This window comes from Amblyomma maculatum, chromosome 6 (assembly GCF_055883805.1).
Source record: "Amblyomma maculatum isolate TAMU_Amacu chromosome 6, ASM5588380v1, whole genome shotgun sequence".
NCBI classification, from domain to species: domain Eukaryota; kingdom Metazoa; phylum Arthropoda; class Arachnida; order Ixodida; family Ixodidae; genus Amblyomma; species Amblyomma maculatum.
In genome coordinates this window covers 63326560-63344234 of record NC_139349.1, presented here as the reverse complement: position 1 = coordinate 63344234, position 17675 = coordinate 63326560, and the positions used below count along the sequence as shown (strand labels likewise).

The 17675-nt window shown below is 44.0% G+C and overlaps 1 protein-coding gene and 1 long non-coding RNA gene across 2 annotated transcripts in view; one reads left to right on the top strand and one right to left on the bottom strand.

Annotated features, from left to right (window-relative positions):
- LOC146185887 (uncharacterized) overlaps nucleotides 1-17675 on the bottom strand; it is a 358500-nt gene that overhangs the window by 312948 nt on the left and 27877 nt on the right. The gene's annotated exons all lie outside the window — the stretch shown is intronic.
- LOC146185888 (uncharacterized) overlaps nucleotides 756-17675 on the top strand; it is a 41211-nt gene continuing 24291 nt past the window's right edge. The window contains exons 1-5 of the mRNA XM_084606823.1: nucleotides 756-836; nucleotides 5861-5962; nucleotides 9954-10088; nucleotides 13136-13227; nucleotides 14310-14359. Coding sequence (XP_084462949.1) covers nucleotides 5935-5962; nucleotides 9954-10088; nucleotides 13136-13227; nucleotides 14310-14359 — 305 coding nt within the window. The 5' untranslated portion in view covers nucleotides 756-836; nucleotides 5861-5934. The remainder of the gene's footprint in view (nucleotides 837-5860; nucleotides 5963-9953; nucleotides 10089-13135; nucleotides 13228-14309; nucleotides 14360-17675) is intronic.

The window sequence follows — 17675 nt, the reverse complement described above, 5'->3', positions numbered from 1 at the left end:
CGACCCCTTCCATTATCCCAGGTAAGGTTTTTGAAAATTCCTGTAATGGAGTGCATTTTATGCATTTCACTTCCCTTCTCGCCTTTCTTCACGCCTCACCATTGAGTTTACAATGTGCCACTGACAAAACCGGCTTCGGGCACCTCAGCGACCACAAATCACACGGAATTTGGACAGCCGATCACTCCTTCGGCGACAAAAAGTAAAGGCAAAAAATACTGTACCAAATCATCCACGGAGAAAATAACATAAATAAAGGAACATATCTGCAGCCTCCAGGTAGATTAAGCTCCCGGATTAATCATTACAAAACAATTCGGCCTTATATAACCAACACTAAAGCATTTCTCTGCTCATTCTTTCCGGATGCTGATGAGCGCTAGAACAAGCTACCCACTCATGTTGCTGAGCTTACGAGTGTAGCTGCATTTGTGAATACACTAGGTAGCGGTGATTAAATGCCTGTCGATGTGCATGTATATAACATTTGTATATATATTTTAGTAGAGCAAGTAACATTACGACGGTGCTGTGTTGCGTTTTTATGCTCTCTTGCTTATTATATTGGGAGTGCTTTGTTCATTTCTGAGTATATACATTTGTTTTTCCCTCCCTGTTATGAGCCTCAAATCAGGGGTGGCAATATCCCAAAAAAATTTAATATTTTATTTTACAAGTGCGTATAACACTCTCCTTTCTCTTTCTTTCTCTTTCACCTTCCTGTTTCGCTCTTCGCCTTGCGCTGGCATCAGGGCCCACGAAAGACTTAGACCCTAAAGCCACAACAGCCCCCACAGAAAGTGATGCTGACCAAACGACCCCTTCCATTATCCCAGGTAATGTTTTTGAAAATTCCTGTAATGGAGTGCATTTTATGCATTTCACTTCCCTTCTCGCCTTTCTTCACGCCTCACCATTGAGTTTACAATGTGCCACTGACAAAACCGGCTTCGGGCACCTCAGCGACCACAAATCACACGGAATTTGGACAGCCGATCACTCCTTCGGCGACAAAAAGTTAAGGCAAAATATACTGTACCAAATCATCCACGGAGAAATGAACATAAATAACAGAACAAATATGCAGCCTCCAGGTAGATTAAGCTCCCGCTTTAATCATTACAAAACAATTCGGCCTTATATAACCAACACTAAAGCATTTCGCTGCTCATTTCTTCCGGATGCTAATGAGCGCCAGAACAAGCTGCTCGCTTATGTTGCTGAGTTTACGAATGTAGCTGCATTTGTGAACACACTAGGTAGCGGTGATTAGATTCATGTCGATGTGCGTGTATATAACATTTGTATATATATTTTAGTAAAGCAAGTGACTGTACGGTGATATTGTGTTGCGTTTTTTTGCTCTCTTGATTTTTATATTAGGAGTGCTTTGTTCATTTATGAGTATACATTTGTTTTCCCTCCCTGTTATGACCCTCAAAAGAGGGTTGACAGTATTCCTAAATACATAAATCTTTTATTTTACAAGTGCAAGTAATACCCTCCATTCTCTGTCTTTCCATTTCACCTTCCTGTTTCGTTCTTCGTCTCGTACTGACATCAGTGCCGACAAAAATCATAGACCCTAAAACCACAACAGCCCCCACTGAAACTGATGCGGACGAGTCGTCTATTAGCGTTATGCCAGTTAAGCTTTTTGAAAATATTTGTATTGATGTACATTTTCTGCATTTCACTTCCGCTCTCCCCTTTCTTTCCGCGTCGCCATTCCATTTATATTCTGCCAGTGACCAAAACTCCTTCAGGAAGCTCAGCGACGTGACGCGGAAATTGCCCAGCCGACCACTCCTTCGGCGACACCAGATACATTTACTTTTACAATTGCTTGTAATGCGTTCCATTCCCTGCCTTTCTCTTTAATCTTCCTTTTTCTTTCTTCTCCGTACGCGGGCATTGGTGCCCAAAACAAACATAGTCCCTGAAAACACAGTAACCGCCCATGACAGTGATGTTACCGTGTCGACCACTCCTCCAGCCATCCACGGTAAATTTTCTTTGAAACTTCATCGAATGCGTTCCTTTTTGGGCTTTTCACTTTCGCTCTCGCCTTGCTTCCATCCTGACGTTGCGTTGACAATCGTGTCACAGACAAACCTTCAGCAAGCTCAGTGTACACAAATCACACTGATGTTGCCAAGCCGACCACTGTGACCTTAGGTACGTTTTCTTTTATAATCGCATGCAATACGCTCTGTTCACAGCCTTTCTCTTTCTACTTGTTTCCCGCCTCCCCATCGTGCTCATAATGCGGACGAAAAGGTCAAAGTCTCTGAAAGCTCAGCGACCAGCGAGCAGAGTGGAAGAACGGGCTAGTTTGTAGTTCCTGTTTGGAAAAACAGTGCACCCTTAAGACGTGGACAGTGCAACATAGGACGACACAATGTTCTATCTGTTATTTTCCACGTCTTAAGGGTGCGCTGTTTTCTACACTCTGCTCAAATTAACGTGTCATTTGGCGATCACTGTTAGTTGTTCATCTGCAAATATGTGCAAGTCGCTCAATTTCTATAAAGCAATTGGCTGATGATAAGTACTCGATAAATCAAAATTTGAGCGCATGTCTAGTGGTAATTTAGTTTTGCAGTATTCTAAGGTAATATACTTGGCCGAAAGTATTTTATACATGTTCGGTTTGAACTTACTTTGTCTTTTTCATGATAACGATAATTCAACCGGCTCTCAAGCCTTCCTGACTTCTTGGTTGTTATTATGGTATCGCTTTCATGGCATCAGCCGGCGGCACCAGCTTTCTTTTCACGAGTTCACCTCGGCATCATGAGGGCTATGCAGGCGAGTGTCTGATCTGTGCCATCATATTTTCCTGCAGATAGTTTGAGCTTTGCTTAACATCCGCCTTTGAGGGCGCGATATTTACTCCGTTATGAGGCTCGCCTTTCCGACGTACACTCCCATTTATCCATATACTTCTTACTAAATCAGTGCTCTCTTAATATATACCCCTCATATATTCCCTTAAATCTCAAACGCACTTAATATACAGTCGTAAGCTACCGCATTATATGAAAGACCAGCCGACATACAGAGAAACATCCGCTTTAACCAAGCCGTCCGATCGACCGTGCGGGACCTAGAGTATGCATGACTGACTCGAGATTAAAAGGTCCCGATTCCGTTTTAGAGCGCAGCTCTTTGGCGCCCATTCCTGGATTTCGCGTCGGCGTCGGCATGCCTCGTAACCAGTTCCGGCTCCTTTCAGCCCCTTAGTTCTAGCATGCGCTTCGGCAACCGGAGCCTCGCAGGAAGAGAGGGGGGGGGGGGGGTACACTTATCGGCGAACGATGGCAGCAGGAGCGCGCGCAGCAACCAGAGAACACGAGGAGGGGGGGGAGGGAGGGGGGTCGCCGAAGGCACCGCTAGCAGCGACCTGATGCCGCTGACGCCGCTATCGAATCAAGACTCCGTGCTGGGTAGAACACCGTCGCCGTCATGCAGACAGAGGAAGAGGGGGTCCCCCCCCCCTCTTCCTTCGTGGCGGCGAGGGTGCTCTCCGGTTGCCGAAACGGCGCGGCTCACTATCAGCGGATCACGGTGCGTGCATCCCGTTCTCACTCACTTCACTCGCTAACTGCATCAGCGGCATCAGCTTGACGCTGCTATCTGTTCATCGCGCAACGTTCCTATGGACCCACGCGCTGCATCCCGCAACCTCCCATTAACTCAATTGCTCTCTTCATTTATCCGACCACAAAGCTTCTTTCTTGACAGCCATGAACTGTTAGTGGAGTGTTTCTTGAAGAAATACGTGTGAAAAATTAAATAAAAGTTGTCTCTGATTGTACATACGTGTCTTGCTCGAAATCTTTGCCTCAATCTATTGAAAAGATGAAACAGCTGATGAGCTGCGTTCAAATTTCGCTTTGGGAAATAATATAATAGTGGGCAGTTTTTTTTCTTTCATGTTACCGTCGCATATTATCACTACGGAGTTTACAGCTGGACACTCGGGTAGCAATTTATACCAGCTTCAGGTCTACAATCCATATAACTGGAAACCGTCACATGTTACATAAGGTAAGATGGAGTCCAAAGTCAGACTCCGCCCGCACCACGGGGACGTATCGCGGGGACGTCACATGTTACAGACATAATCGAGATTTTTGGTTCACAACGAACACTGCCGCCGCCTCCACTTTCCACCTTGCACTTACACATTAGCCTTTTACGCCGCAGCCTAACTTACTCGTCAGGTGCCACTGCAGTCCTCCATTTACAATGCTTGCAATAGGTTCTAATGCCTGCAATTTCCCTGGTACGCTTCAGCGTCACCTTTAGGGGTATGACGCGGATTCGTCAACAGGTGGATAAGGATCTTAACGATGCCATTTACCAGACTGCCCAAGACATCTGTGCTCTGGATACCCATGTCATGTTGCAGGAAACCGAGCAGAAATTCGCGCTTCAGGCTGGCCGCTAACAACTGAAATTGGGTGGCCCGGGGACCAACTTTGAGCTGCACATCAGTTACGCCGTTGCATTTCAAGTCACGAACGGGCGCCTTAAGCTGGACCACCTGAGAACCTGCTTTCTGTTTTTTAGCTACCTGTGTGCGTACTTTACACCGATGCACCTCGAAGTGGCGACTCTCATAATGTTTGCCAGCGGCATACAGTGTTTCCGAAACGGCAGTATTGGCTTTAATGGGGATGTTTTGGTGTGAGGGAAGAAACACATTTCGTTGAGTTTGCATAATAATGAAATTACATGGGTGTACTTAAGTCTTCTTACGTGCGGAAATGCAAGAGCGTCGCGAGTTCTTTTTTGCCTCCACATGTAATTGCCCGACACTACGCTCGCTGTCCTCGTCCGCACTCACCAGATGGCGTGCACGTATGCTTATTCACCTAGGTAAAACGAAGGAGCGACGCAGATAGAACTTCATGAAGATAACGGTGTTCACTGCGAAGGAGGCAAGTGGCTGAAGCTAGATTATGATGTAGACGACGATGCTTACTGTAGAAAGTGAGAGTGCGTTGCAGTTTTACACGAGGCGTAATCGGCTGTGGCGAGAGTATAAAGCTCTCGGGGCTGGGCCAGGGAAGCTCATCTGTCCGCTTTGAAGCGGGTTCTAAACAAAGCCGCGGCTGTGTTTTCTATCTGTCGACAATTTGTGCGGCCTACACAACATGTCCCCAATTCCTGCCCACGCCATTCATGAGACAAGAAATGTTTTGTCACCAAAATATGCTTCCTTGAAAGAGATCTTGTTCTCTGGTTCCCTGTCTAACCTAATGTATGGGCCAACTTATTCGCCAGTTCTCTGTCATAGCGACCACCTATCAAATGTATTTCACAGTGCTGAACATATGTGGACTCAATACTCCACACATGCACAGCTGCACGTGCTGTTTTCCGGTGGCTTACTTGATTTTGCCGCCATAGAGGAGGTCGAGATATAAGGTGGCGATGCAGCTGAACGAGCCCTGCAGCAGCCTTTTAAATACGATTACAAAGTTTGTGCGTCACACTCGTGGGTGTTTTGCATGTTGTGTTCTATTGCTGAAAAACGCTTCCCCTTTCCGACCTTATATAATGAGTAGATATAGAGGGGCGTTTAATATGTTGCGACTCTTGGATGTATAGTAAACCATGGAGGTAAGTACGTATCGTACAAAGTAATGTGAGCAGATTACTGCGCTTAGAGTGTGGGCCATAGAACAAATGCAACCTTAGTAAATAAGAAACACCTACGCTGCTCTGAAACCCTTACGGTCTCTGTAGCACTGATCTCATTCACTGCCTTTACTTTGATCGTTTTGTTAATCATAAACCTCTAAATATCTTGAAGCGCAAAACTCTGCTACCATTTCTTTCATTTTAGAGACAACTACAGAGCAAAAATCCTGCTCACCGGAAAAGGAGAAGGAGTGCAAGGATCATCAAAAGCAATGCCAGATGAAGAATGGGGTGGAAACGTGCGTAGGTAAGCTCTGCAGGAAAAGCAAAGCAACTGAACGTTTACTTACAGTACGCGAAGTAGCCGAAAAGAGATATTTCTTTTATTGCATCTATGTCGGTCCACTATGCTGTGCGCATGCGCAGAATAGACATGTGTCGGGCACTACATCTTGAGAAAATAGGCATAAATTTCGCCTTTCTTTAAGACTTAATAATAACCAAAAGTGATAGAGAATGGCGCCATATGATGCCGCCTGGTGTCAAATAAAACGGTCATGGCGGAATACATCGTCCTATATCACTGGCCCCATTGCAACCAGGAAAAACGAGTTCTTAATTTCAGTTCCTTTTTAATATGTTCGCGTCCGGGCTCGGCACACGTAACGTACAACACGCGCTGATGTGGCCTGCCTCCTCTGCACGGCCGATCTCTGACCGGAACCTCTCGCTTGGCAGCAGTTTCGAAGGCACTGATTTCCATATTGCCACAGTTGTTACATTTCTTCGGGGTCACGAAGGTCGAATAGCTGGCTAAGTAATTTTCTGGGCCGCAGCTGAAACAGGATTTTTTCTTCGTGTCAGAGGAATGCGCCCGCTTTATTGTAAATGTCGATGTTGATCCACCTGGAAAAGCTTAGACGCAGACAACTCAAGTATGTCTGTCTATTCCCTCAAAGTTTCTTGTAAGGGTTAGTTTGCATTTCATAGTAATGACCGAACCCTCGATCAAAATGCCTTCACAGCATAATTGGATACCTTCGCAATGACCTCGCGGCGATGAAGTCGCGAGAAGAAGGTAGTCCCCTGAATGTCATGACAAAGCTTTACACCCACTTTGTTTGAAGTTAAACCTGTTGATCCAAAAGGTAAGCATCGGCGGGCGTCACCATCGAGCTTATTGTTTATCGTCTTCTTTATGTACTTTGCCGTATGACTCAAGGCACCGCCCCATTTCCGTGCTCTCTAAACTCGAATACGGCCATAGGGGAGTAAAAAGAATGTAGCACGTGCTCTGGAGCACCCACTTGTAGGGCCACGGCATTCCCGCTAATCTCTGCAGTAACTTTTCATATCTAGAAATAGAGAATACCTATGGTAGGCTACGGAAGCCGATTTTTATTTCAAAACATACAAAGCTCTAGCAGCTGGCAAGATTTGAACAAAGTTTTCATGTCTTCTAATTGGAAGTCTGAAAACAACAATTCAGCCGTTAAAATGCTGTCGAGATTATCAACTGCACCAACTAAATAGGATTTTAGGGAGAAATGTGCCTCTGTTGACAATCGCGCAGTAATCCGTACATTCAGAGGTAAAAATCTACCGTAGAACGTGGAGAGAATGCTGTGGCCCTACAAAGATGTGCTCTAAAGGACATGCTACCCCCTTTTTACTTCCTTGTGGGTTTATTAGTATTTAGGCTTTGGCATATAATCGCAAAGGTTTGTCTGTACCGTCATTGCCAAATGTAACCAGGCACCACATTTCGCTTCTAAGTCTTGTAGTAGAGCATTCGTACCATTTCTGAAGCTGTCAATCTGTGCAAAGTAAAGGCGAATTGAATTCTTGTCCTCACTTTTTAACAAGTTGTGATCCTCGGGGAATCAGTGTTGGCTTTAGAATACAAGTGAGAAGCAAAACATGCAGCCTGGTTACTTTTGGCAAAGACGGTACGTTTTCACCACAATGCCCTTTCTTTTTTTTTTCTTTTTTTTTCTTCTTTTTTTTTTTCCCAAAAGTTAGCTCTACTCAGGAGTCGGACTCAGTAGACTGGACGTGATCCCAGCATCCTCGACAGTTGCCATGTAGCTTATCTCGCGTCCAGCGAAGCCACTTTTAACTCTCCCTCCAACAAAAAAAAGAAAAAAAAAAGAAAAAAAAACCTGCAATGGAAATGTATGGACGAACCTTTGCAATTCAATACTAAGGAACTGTATGAGCTGCGACTTGCGTATTGCGGTCAAGTACGTATCGAAGACAGGCCAACGGGCACCCAAAATGCGACGCCATTGTTTCCGAGGGAGCGGATTTCACGGGCGTTTCCAGAAATCACATTGGTGGATGCACACTTACTAATCTCTACTAATCTACTAAAGCTACTAATCTAAGGAGCGGAACTGTAGCAGGTAGGATAAACAGGTACCAATTAGAGTCGCCAAAACGCTACACCGTGTCAGTATACTGCAGGTCGAGATAATGAGTATAAAGGACGTGAGGCGAACACGAATCATTAAGAAACCTATAATAAACTTATATTAGCCACCATAAAAATGGTGTTGGTATGTGCAATCTGTCTCAACAGAGGATCATTGATAGAAAGTGGCAGCACATGATGTGGCATAACCCCACATATGAAGAGCGCACATGAATACAACAATATCCCAATGCTCTTTCCTTTGAATGAGAACTCCCAGATAGGCTATGAATCAACCCCTGTGAAAGAATGAGAACACAAAAAAAAAAACACCACAAAGTACTGGTGCTAAATGTCAACTATTTATTGATTCATAAGCGAGCACAATATACACCAGGGTCACTATGTCATGGTATAGTTTTCACTGGCATGTCAAACGTGAAACAACGCAGTGTGGCTACGTTTTTGTTTTTGTTTTGTTTTTTAAGTTCAGCAGTTCTGGTACTGGGCCCATTCGAAAAATGCAACCATTATTCTAACAAAGCGTGACTTTAGTCACTAAATAAAATCATTATTTACATACGTGGTTGCGAGAATAATCATAGTGAAGCGTCGTGTATGCGCAAAATAGTAGTACGTGGTTATTTTATTGCATCCAAAAGGAAGAAAAAGATGTTTGCCAGCCCCGGTATCTACTATCCAATATCTGTAGCACGGAGCGGCCGAAATAAAGGGATGGTGAGGAAGCGGTACAGGAAATCAAAGAGGTAAGCGACAGGGAGAAAGGACAGGATAGGTAAAAATAAACATAAACAGAAATATACACACTATGGCACAATATAGATCAGTTTGCTTGAGGCCCGCCCGCAAATGTCTTAGGTCACTACGCCCAAAATAGAAAGTTTTAAAATTTGTGCGGAACACTCATTATCGGTACAGCGTAAAAGCCGAGGACGAGGCGAGTGCAAAGACGAGCCACTGACTGTCTCGACATCTTTCGCGCCGTATCTATAAAGACAAACCAACTTAACCAAGCTTCCACCTTCAATGCATGAATTTAGATTTTAGCTGACATGTCTGTTACTTCAAAAGTAACAAGAGCTGATTTAATTTTGCGTTAACCAGCCTTTTGTCAATGTGTTCATTGTTTACATGAAATTTCGTTTCTCCAAACGGTATCCGAGAGTTTTCAACTGTGTTTGCAGTTTACTGCTTGTTGTCAGACCCGTCAAGTGTGCTCATAAAAGAGCCAGAGACGTCATTTCCTTCAAATGTTTCTCGCGAAAAAATGAGAGCGCCCGATTTGCCCGCAATATTTATTTATTTATTTATTTATTTATTTATTTATTTATTTATTTATTTATTTATTTATTTATTTATTTATTTATTTATTTATTTATTTATTGTTTTATTTATTTATTTATTTATTTATTTATTTATTTATTTATTTATTGTTTTATTTATTGTTTTATTTATTCCTCAAAAGCGCCATTCAAGGGGTATTACATCAGTGAGTGGGTTTAGGTACAAAAACTTTCTATGGATAATTTGAAGAATGATATCTTTTGTAACGTGTTCTAAGAGAGCCTTTAAAAAGCTTCCTAACGGGCTATGCCCTCTTTATCTCCCCACAATATCTTCTTTTGTTACTTTGCATCACATATTGTGCGTAGATGTGAATATCTGAAATTATTTCTTCTACTAAAATCTGTGTTCCGATATTTCACTCTTTGATGCCTAACCACCTGCCGCTGAGGCCAAAAGTTTACTTTTCAGCGCCTAGCAGTACGGCTTCTGAATAGTTCATTGATATATACAGTTTTTATAGGGAAGCACGCAACCACGTGTTTCTTTTTGTAATATCATAGTTTTCCTGCTATTCCAGCTACCTGCGATGCGGAATATTTCAAGGACGATTGCACACAGACTCCGTACAAGGAGTGCAAAGTAGTAGGCGAAGAAGCGCGGTGCGTTTGCAAGCAGGGTCTGAGGCAAAATGAACAAGGATCTTGCGAAATTAGTAAGTACATGCCTCGCGTCTCTTTCTTCATTCGTTTGATAAAATCTCACAGATGCGTCATTTAACTCATCTCCCACTGGGACGCAATGGCTGTGGAGTTCCCTTACTGAGCAGTAACCGCGGGATTGAACCCTGGCCGCATTACCACTCCTGCTTGGTTTAAAGGCAAACACCCGCCTTCTGTGCGATGTCCGTGCAGGTGGTTTGTATCGATGCCCAGCCTTCCACTATGACGCCATTAGAGTCTTATTTGGCATGCCCTTTTAACGCAGACACTTCTACGATCATGCTGCGCTATCAGAATTTTTTGTCTTTAAGTGTTGCGCACATTCTTTGCCATGCGCTTTGAAGAAGCAATAAAAGGAGATTTAGCCGTGCTCATTTTTATCCAATAAAGCGTACTGCCACATAACGAAAATTGTGAAAGCCTCTCGAAAAATTCATAATATACTTCAGGATCGAGAGTAGGTGTCATGAAATGCACTGTGAAGGAGGGGCTGCTGCTCGGACGACTTAGAGGTAGAGGTATACCCCCAAAGTGGCATAGGCCTTGTATTGCTTTATATTACTTGTATTGTCTTTTTACATATTATTATGCAACATATTATTATGCAGAATGCACAGATTGCAATGTAAAAACACCTACACGAGATGGTAGCAATTCTACCTTAGAGCGCGAAAGGTTCTGCTTGATGGTTGTGTCGTCTAGAAGTCAGTAATCGAAGCTTCTTTAACTGCGCCCGATGAGATCAAATCCCTCTCAAGCAATGATAGGATAAAATTCCTCTGACGATTGCAATTCAGAAGGAAAGGGCTGAAATTCATTTGTTTTTTTGTTGTCGTTTTTAATTTGCCGTAATGTTTGGCAACGTGGTTTCAATGGTATGCCCGCATGCGCGTTTGGCTAGAAGAGGAGCTAAACAGATTTCTTCCATAATACTTCCTGCAGTACTTCATGCTTGTGCTGAAATAAAGGTTGTAGAAGTGTACAAATCCACGCAGAATAAAGAAAGCAAAAACTACCTGCATGCAGAAAATATTGTAAAAGGTACGGACATCTCGTATCTCAGTTTTATTACTTACAGCTTTCTTTACAAAAATGAAACTGGAAACTGATCACAAGAAAGTTAAAAGCGCGAAATATGGAGGGAGTGGAAAAGGGAAGAGGAAGATGCACCGTAGGAAAGTGCTCGAAATAAATTGTATCACGTGGGCTTCATTGAAGGAGCACAGAAAATGCGTCTGCCGAGCGTAAGAAATATCGTTGGTACCGATAACTATTCAACTGTCAATTATTATAGCACAACATTTTTCGATCTTGCATATGTAGCACCAGAGACATCGGCAATTAAAACCGGCTTCCGCGTTTTCCTTCTCAACTTCTTCCTCTCCTCCCAACAACCGGCGAGGTTGTTTGACTTTTCTACCGATTACTCCGTTAATGTCGGCAGACCAGCCGTGGCCTTCTGCCCTGCGTGCACTTCGCTCTCTCCGCTGGTGTTTCAGGCGGGCCAATGACAACCCCTTTCCAGCAACGCTACGAAAGGCTTACAATGATCAAGACGGAATTCACACAAACAACCAGCGTTCGGGGTCGCGGTGAGGCGGGAGTAAGAGAATGTTATATTTTTTGCTGACTATCGGCTCAGTTGTGACGACTTGTGCACGACATGCACGGTCACCGGCATTTTCTCAGCAAAATGCACATATATCCAAGACAATTGTTGAACCCCCTTTCAGGGACCCTTTATCGAGCAGCGACGTCACGCAGTGGCAACTCTTGCGTTTTACCTCCATTTAAACTAAGCCACCGCGGCGAAGACTAAACCCGTGTCCACCTAAAAACATTGCTAACTCATATTTCAAACACAGACTTGCCCTTTCGTGAATTGAGGGAAAGTAGTGTCAAAGCTATCGACTCCGAAAATTAAGGCATACAGCAGAGCGACAAGTGACGATAACGGGTGATAAATGCTCCTCAAGCAACTATGTGATTCGAAATAACTGAGCTCCGCCTTTTAAAAGGCTCCTTAAAGCTTCTGTGAAGGGCCGTATTTAATGCCTGAACGTCGAACCAGATGGCACAGAAGTGGCCGAGTTGGCCGCCAGCTGCAGATGGCGTTATCGGTGAAACCAGAAGAAAAGGGAAGATTTGTTGAACGCACTCCAGAAGGCGCGGATGTGACAGCTTTTTTGAATGAATCAGAGCGCTTAATTGCGGCCCATTAGGGCGCATATAGCCAATGATGAAGCGCTATGCCTGTTTCCGTTCTTCTTTTTTTTTTTTTTTTTTTGCTGGCTTTCATTTCTGCAATAAAAAATCTACACTAAGGCTACATCCTCGGGCTTACCTAGGTCTAACCGCTTTTATGCTAGTCGACAACTTTCATGTCCGCACCAGAGCAACTAAAGCAATCTTAAAGATTAATAAATTCTTTTGTAATAATATCTACGCAGGCGAACATAAAAAGAACATGCCTCTGCTTTATAAAATTCCTACTAAAGTTCATTTGGCTTTGGTTAAAAAGAATGCTTTAATTTTGTATTTACTGATTCCTTTAACGCTGTGCACCATATGCTTTTCAATCCACACGATAAGGTGCTCAGTTTCAAACCAATGCAAAGAACTTCCACATGGTTCTAGGTTAGTTACTAGCGCAGTAACATCTTCTCGTGATTCAGAGCGATTTTTTTTTTTTTCCAGAGAGGAAAATAACTTGGCCGGGAAGCAGAAAAAGTTTCAAGCTTTGAGACGATCGAAGGTTCAGGATTTCTGTGTATTGCTTCCCAGCAGCTCGAAGCCAAGTTTAATGTGTTAAGAAAGAGCTCCTGCTGGGTTTAACGCCTGCTCGTGAGACTAGAACCTCTATAGGAACCCTCGCTTTTAACTCGTAGCTTCTACTTCACTTCGACCATGTTATGAGGGCGTAGGGCACCTTAAAATACCGTCCGTCGCTTTCCGCGTCAAAAACAAAAAAAAAAAAAGAACAGAATGTTGATATACCATAATGCACTAATTCGTATATTTTCTTTTCTTTCTTCTATAGTGAGGAAGGTGAAAGTTACCATTAAAATCAAAAAACCAAATAAATTTGCGCAATACAGCACCGAAACTTGCGACTCAGACATCATAGAACAGGTAAGGTCACAGCCATGTTGCTTCGTTCTATTGTATTGCCATCAAAAAGAGTTACACTTTCTGCTTTGTTCCCTGCTATAAACTTAATGCGCTATTAAGCAGAAAATTTAAGGGGAACTAAGGGGCTCGTCACGATACAAGAATGAAAGAAGCCAAGAGTCGACGAGGCTAAGGCAAGTGAGGCGATTTTTTTTTCTCTCTCACTTTTAGTTCCTATTCGCCTGAATTAGTACTGTAACGATTTTAGAGAGAAATGCTGCCAGAACACAGACCCTCGCATGCATACGAGGACCTCGGTTCTGGCTGCCCTGAAGCCAACGGTAGCGCAAGAGGGTTTTTGCACAGCTTCCGCATTCCATGTTGACCACGTTCCACGTGATAATTGTGGTATCACAGGACGTTCTGCGTTCGCCGCTGTGAGTGAGGATGGTGCTTGTGAACACTCTCAATGTTCTGTTACAGGTAACATTAATAACGAAGAAAATAGAATACGTCGCACAGCCGTCGGTGTAGCTCAGTTGGTAAGAACACCGGACACGATATTCTGAGGTCGAGAGTTCGGTTCCCGTCATCAGTGCGTCGTATTCGTATTTAATTATATTTATTCGTGAAATAATTGCGGGGTCTAATTCAGGTAAATAGAAACTAAAAATGAAGAAATCCACATCGCTTTTCTTGACTTCGAAAAACTGTTGGCTTCTTTCATTCCTCTTCGCTATGTGACACAGCAGCAAATTAGTGATTCTCCCGTATTTGGAAAAACACTTGTGTCACGCGTGGGGCAGCATAACTAATGCTAACGGCTATTCTCTTTTGACATGAAGGTGTACACGATGTAAGAACTGGCGCTTTTTTCAACGTATTGTTTTCTTCCCCTAGGTGCTGTTTTGTTTTGTTTTTTTTTTTAACTCCCTGATCTCATATAAGTTACTTGGTTTCATTCACTAACTCAAGAGCAGCCTTCTTTTCTGTATGTTCGTTCCGGTTGTTCATTGCGGTGTCGACTGTAATTTACGGGTCTTTCCAGGGTCAGTTGCGTAGAATTTCACTGAGTTGAAGCCACCTTTTTGCTTGCATTTCAGCTTAAAAAGCAAGTTCCCGACATCGATGAAGCTACCATCAAGTGTACCAAGTAAGTTAAGTTACACATTTTTGTACTGAACAACTAATTCCTAGAACGGCATCAAACATAAAAATGCCGTCGTAACGGTAGCGGATATAAGAAGGGCCACTTTAATTTCAATTTTTCTTTGAAATTCAAAATGATAAAACAAAATGCGCTATGTAAACAAGTTCATATGGAGACCATTTGTGTTTTTGAGAGCTAGTAGCGGACACCAGTTTTGATGTTCCAACTACCGCTGATGTTTCGGGTTCTATGAAAATCTCGCGAAGAGGACTTTTTAAACAATTCGTCTACGTTGTACATTTATGTCAAAGGCCATTCGCAGCAAGTGGCTAAACGGTGGCAGTTGTCCCACCGGTGAAGAAAAATAATTACAGAAGCTTAGCATAGTTAATCAAATAGGAAGTACGTGCGTAACACTGCTTGCGTCGCGGTACCAGACAGCCCGGCTTCATCTACAGCGACGCCAATCAAACGCACCATGTGCGCGGCCGCTGCGTCCTGCAATCTCTTCACACCACCTGCAGCGGTTCTTATCACCGAGCGGCCCGATGAGCAGCTGGAAGCCGAGTTTAAGGGAGCGCTACACGTACACGTCTGCTATCCGTGAAGGTCGAGGAGCGACTGAAGCTAGGGAGAGAGTTCGGATTTGAGGGTGTGTGAGCGACACGTGGATACTCAGTCCAGAGTAACACGCGCTTGCACATCATCGGCCGGTGACGGCCGCAACGGTTTTGTTTGGAATACCCTATGTTCCTTAAGTACATCCTCTATTCTGTAAGAAATTCTCGCTGTGAGCGCATGACATCACCTAAAGTCAAGGTGACGGATATCGGAACATGCCCTATATACTTTGAATTGACTTCTGTAGTATTTTTAATGCAATGCAGAATTTTTAATGCAGAAAAGTGTGCAGTGATCGCGTTTACGGGAAAATGTGTCAGCCGCTACCCGATTACCCTTCATGGAGTCGTAATACCATACGTCTCCAGGCACAGATTCTTGGGAGTAATTATTGACCACCGACTATCTTAGTCGAAACATACTGCTATGGTGAAGAAGAGACTAATTTTTGCCATGTACTTCGTTACATAGCTGGCATCAAATGGTGTCCAACTGAGCGCTCCTTAATACGGCTTTACGAGGCTCTGTTTGTTGGCTACATCCGGTACAGTCTCCCAGTACTCTCTAGTATGAGCATTTCCTGCTTGCGGACTTTAGAGAGCGTGCAAGCGCAGGCACTGAAAATATGCCTTGGACTGCCCAGATGCACCTCTAACAAAGGCACAATTGAAGAGGCACACGCTCGCCCAATGTCCATATACTTGTCACACGAACCACTTCGTGTATATTTACGAGCACTTACAAGACACCGTTTTCACCCACTCAGCAAGATTCTGGATGAGAGGCCGGACTGCAGTTTTACAAGTGCACTCCGCTGCCATCAGTCGCAAGTACCGACAGGATATGCCCTCCCATATCTTCCCACCCAACCACCATGGACGATGGATAAACCTTTAGTGCACCTTCGTGTTCCCGGAATACTAAAGAAATCAATGGTACCAATTAGTGGACTCAAACAACTTACTCTGGTACACATCTGGTCAGAATATGCCAGTTATATTCACGTATACACCGATGGATCTGTGTCAGCACAGGCATCCGCTGCAGCTGTGGTCATACCAGCTCAGAAAACGACTCTGCATTTCCTTTTGGGACATACCTCTACATCAACCGCTGCCGAACTTGCAGCCATTCGGGAATCTATTCGCTATATATGTGGGGAACCACCTCAAAAATGGTGTATATTCACGGACTCGAAGACTGCATTACAAATTTTGGAAAACTTCTTACGCCACACTGACTATCAGTCCCTGGCACTAAACATTATGGAGCTCATCACATCTGCCCAGCTGCAAGGCCACATGATAATGTTTCAATGGATTCCTGCCCACTGCGGCCTCCATGGGAATGAGCAGGCCGATGTTGAAGCGAAAAGCGCACTCATCAATGGCTTCCAAACAGCTGTGCCTTTTTCAAGATCGGATACGACGTGTCTTCTAAAGAGTTATATGAATATTGCTACAGCAGCTTACTGGGCTGAACCAGACGCCCGACACATCCGTCTAAGAAGGCATGATCGAACATTTAAATTTAATGTTCCGCGTGATATTCCGCGTCATCAGACATGCTTGATACATCGACTTCGTTTAAACGTGGCTTTCACGCGCAAGTACTTACATTTAATTGGACAGAGGGACTCTCCGGAATGTTCAACTTGTGGCATCCCAGAGACTGTGGACCATGTATTATTGGTGTGCCCAAAGTATGCGAACGAAAGAAATGTGCTAGCTGCTTCCTTGAAGCGTTTAGACAAGAGGCCTCTGTCGGAGGAACTGCTGCTGGGCGCTTGGCAGGGCAAGGGGAAGGGCGTCCAGGCAGTGCGGGCTCTTTGCCGTTATTTGAGCGCCAGCGGACTTGATTCACGTTTGTAAAGCAAGCTGCTGTGTCTGTATATAAATTTCATATGCCTTCTCCATATATGGCAGTAATTGAATTACAGTAATGGAATGACTGTAATTTAATTACTTTCCTCGTTAATTTGTTTTGTAATGAATTCCTTTTTCAGGTTGGTAATTTAGTAATGTAATGAATTACTTTTTGGCAGTAATTTCTCAGCAAAAGTAATTCTTTTCAAAATTACTTTTACTAAAATGCGCCACTACTCCTTCAATAGACGACGAAGTAGAGTGCCGCGAAAGCAGGAACGGCGTGCGGCAAGCGAAGCCAGCGTAACGGATCGGCAAAGGAGGACAGAGTTGTGCAGAACAGTGCGTCTGAGACCTCAACCATTCTCCAAGCAGCAGGATACAAGGCGTCAAGGGAATGCTGGAGAGATGGTGCAAGAAGGCTGCAGCTGAAAACTAGTTTGGAGCGCGGCGTACCGGCACTCCCTGTTGCGTCGGCTAAGGCACAGTGGTGCCTGGTTACACTCAACACCTCGGGGCGAAGGAGGATTGAGGTTGGGGGAGATAGGCAGAAGGGTCCATGACGTGAGGCACCGTGGCTTGAGCATTACTGAGCAGTGAGCACAAATGTGCCGACATCGATTCTTGGGACTGCGGAAGCAATAAATAACCTAGCTTCAAGGGCGCTTCCAATGGCGGAGACAGCTCCGGGCCAGCAAGACGCTGGGTTCACCGGTCATTTCAGGACCCTTCGACCATGGTTTTTTTTTTTTTTTTTTTTTTTTTGCGGTAGTCTTGTTTTTGTAATCGCACGTACTGTAGCAGAGAGAAGGAATAGCTCTCTGGGACGGAAT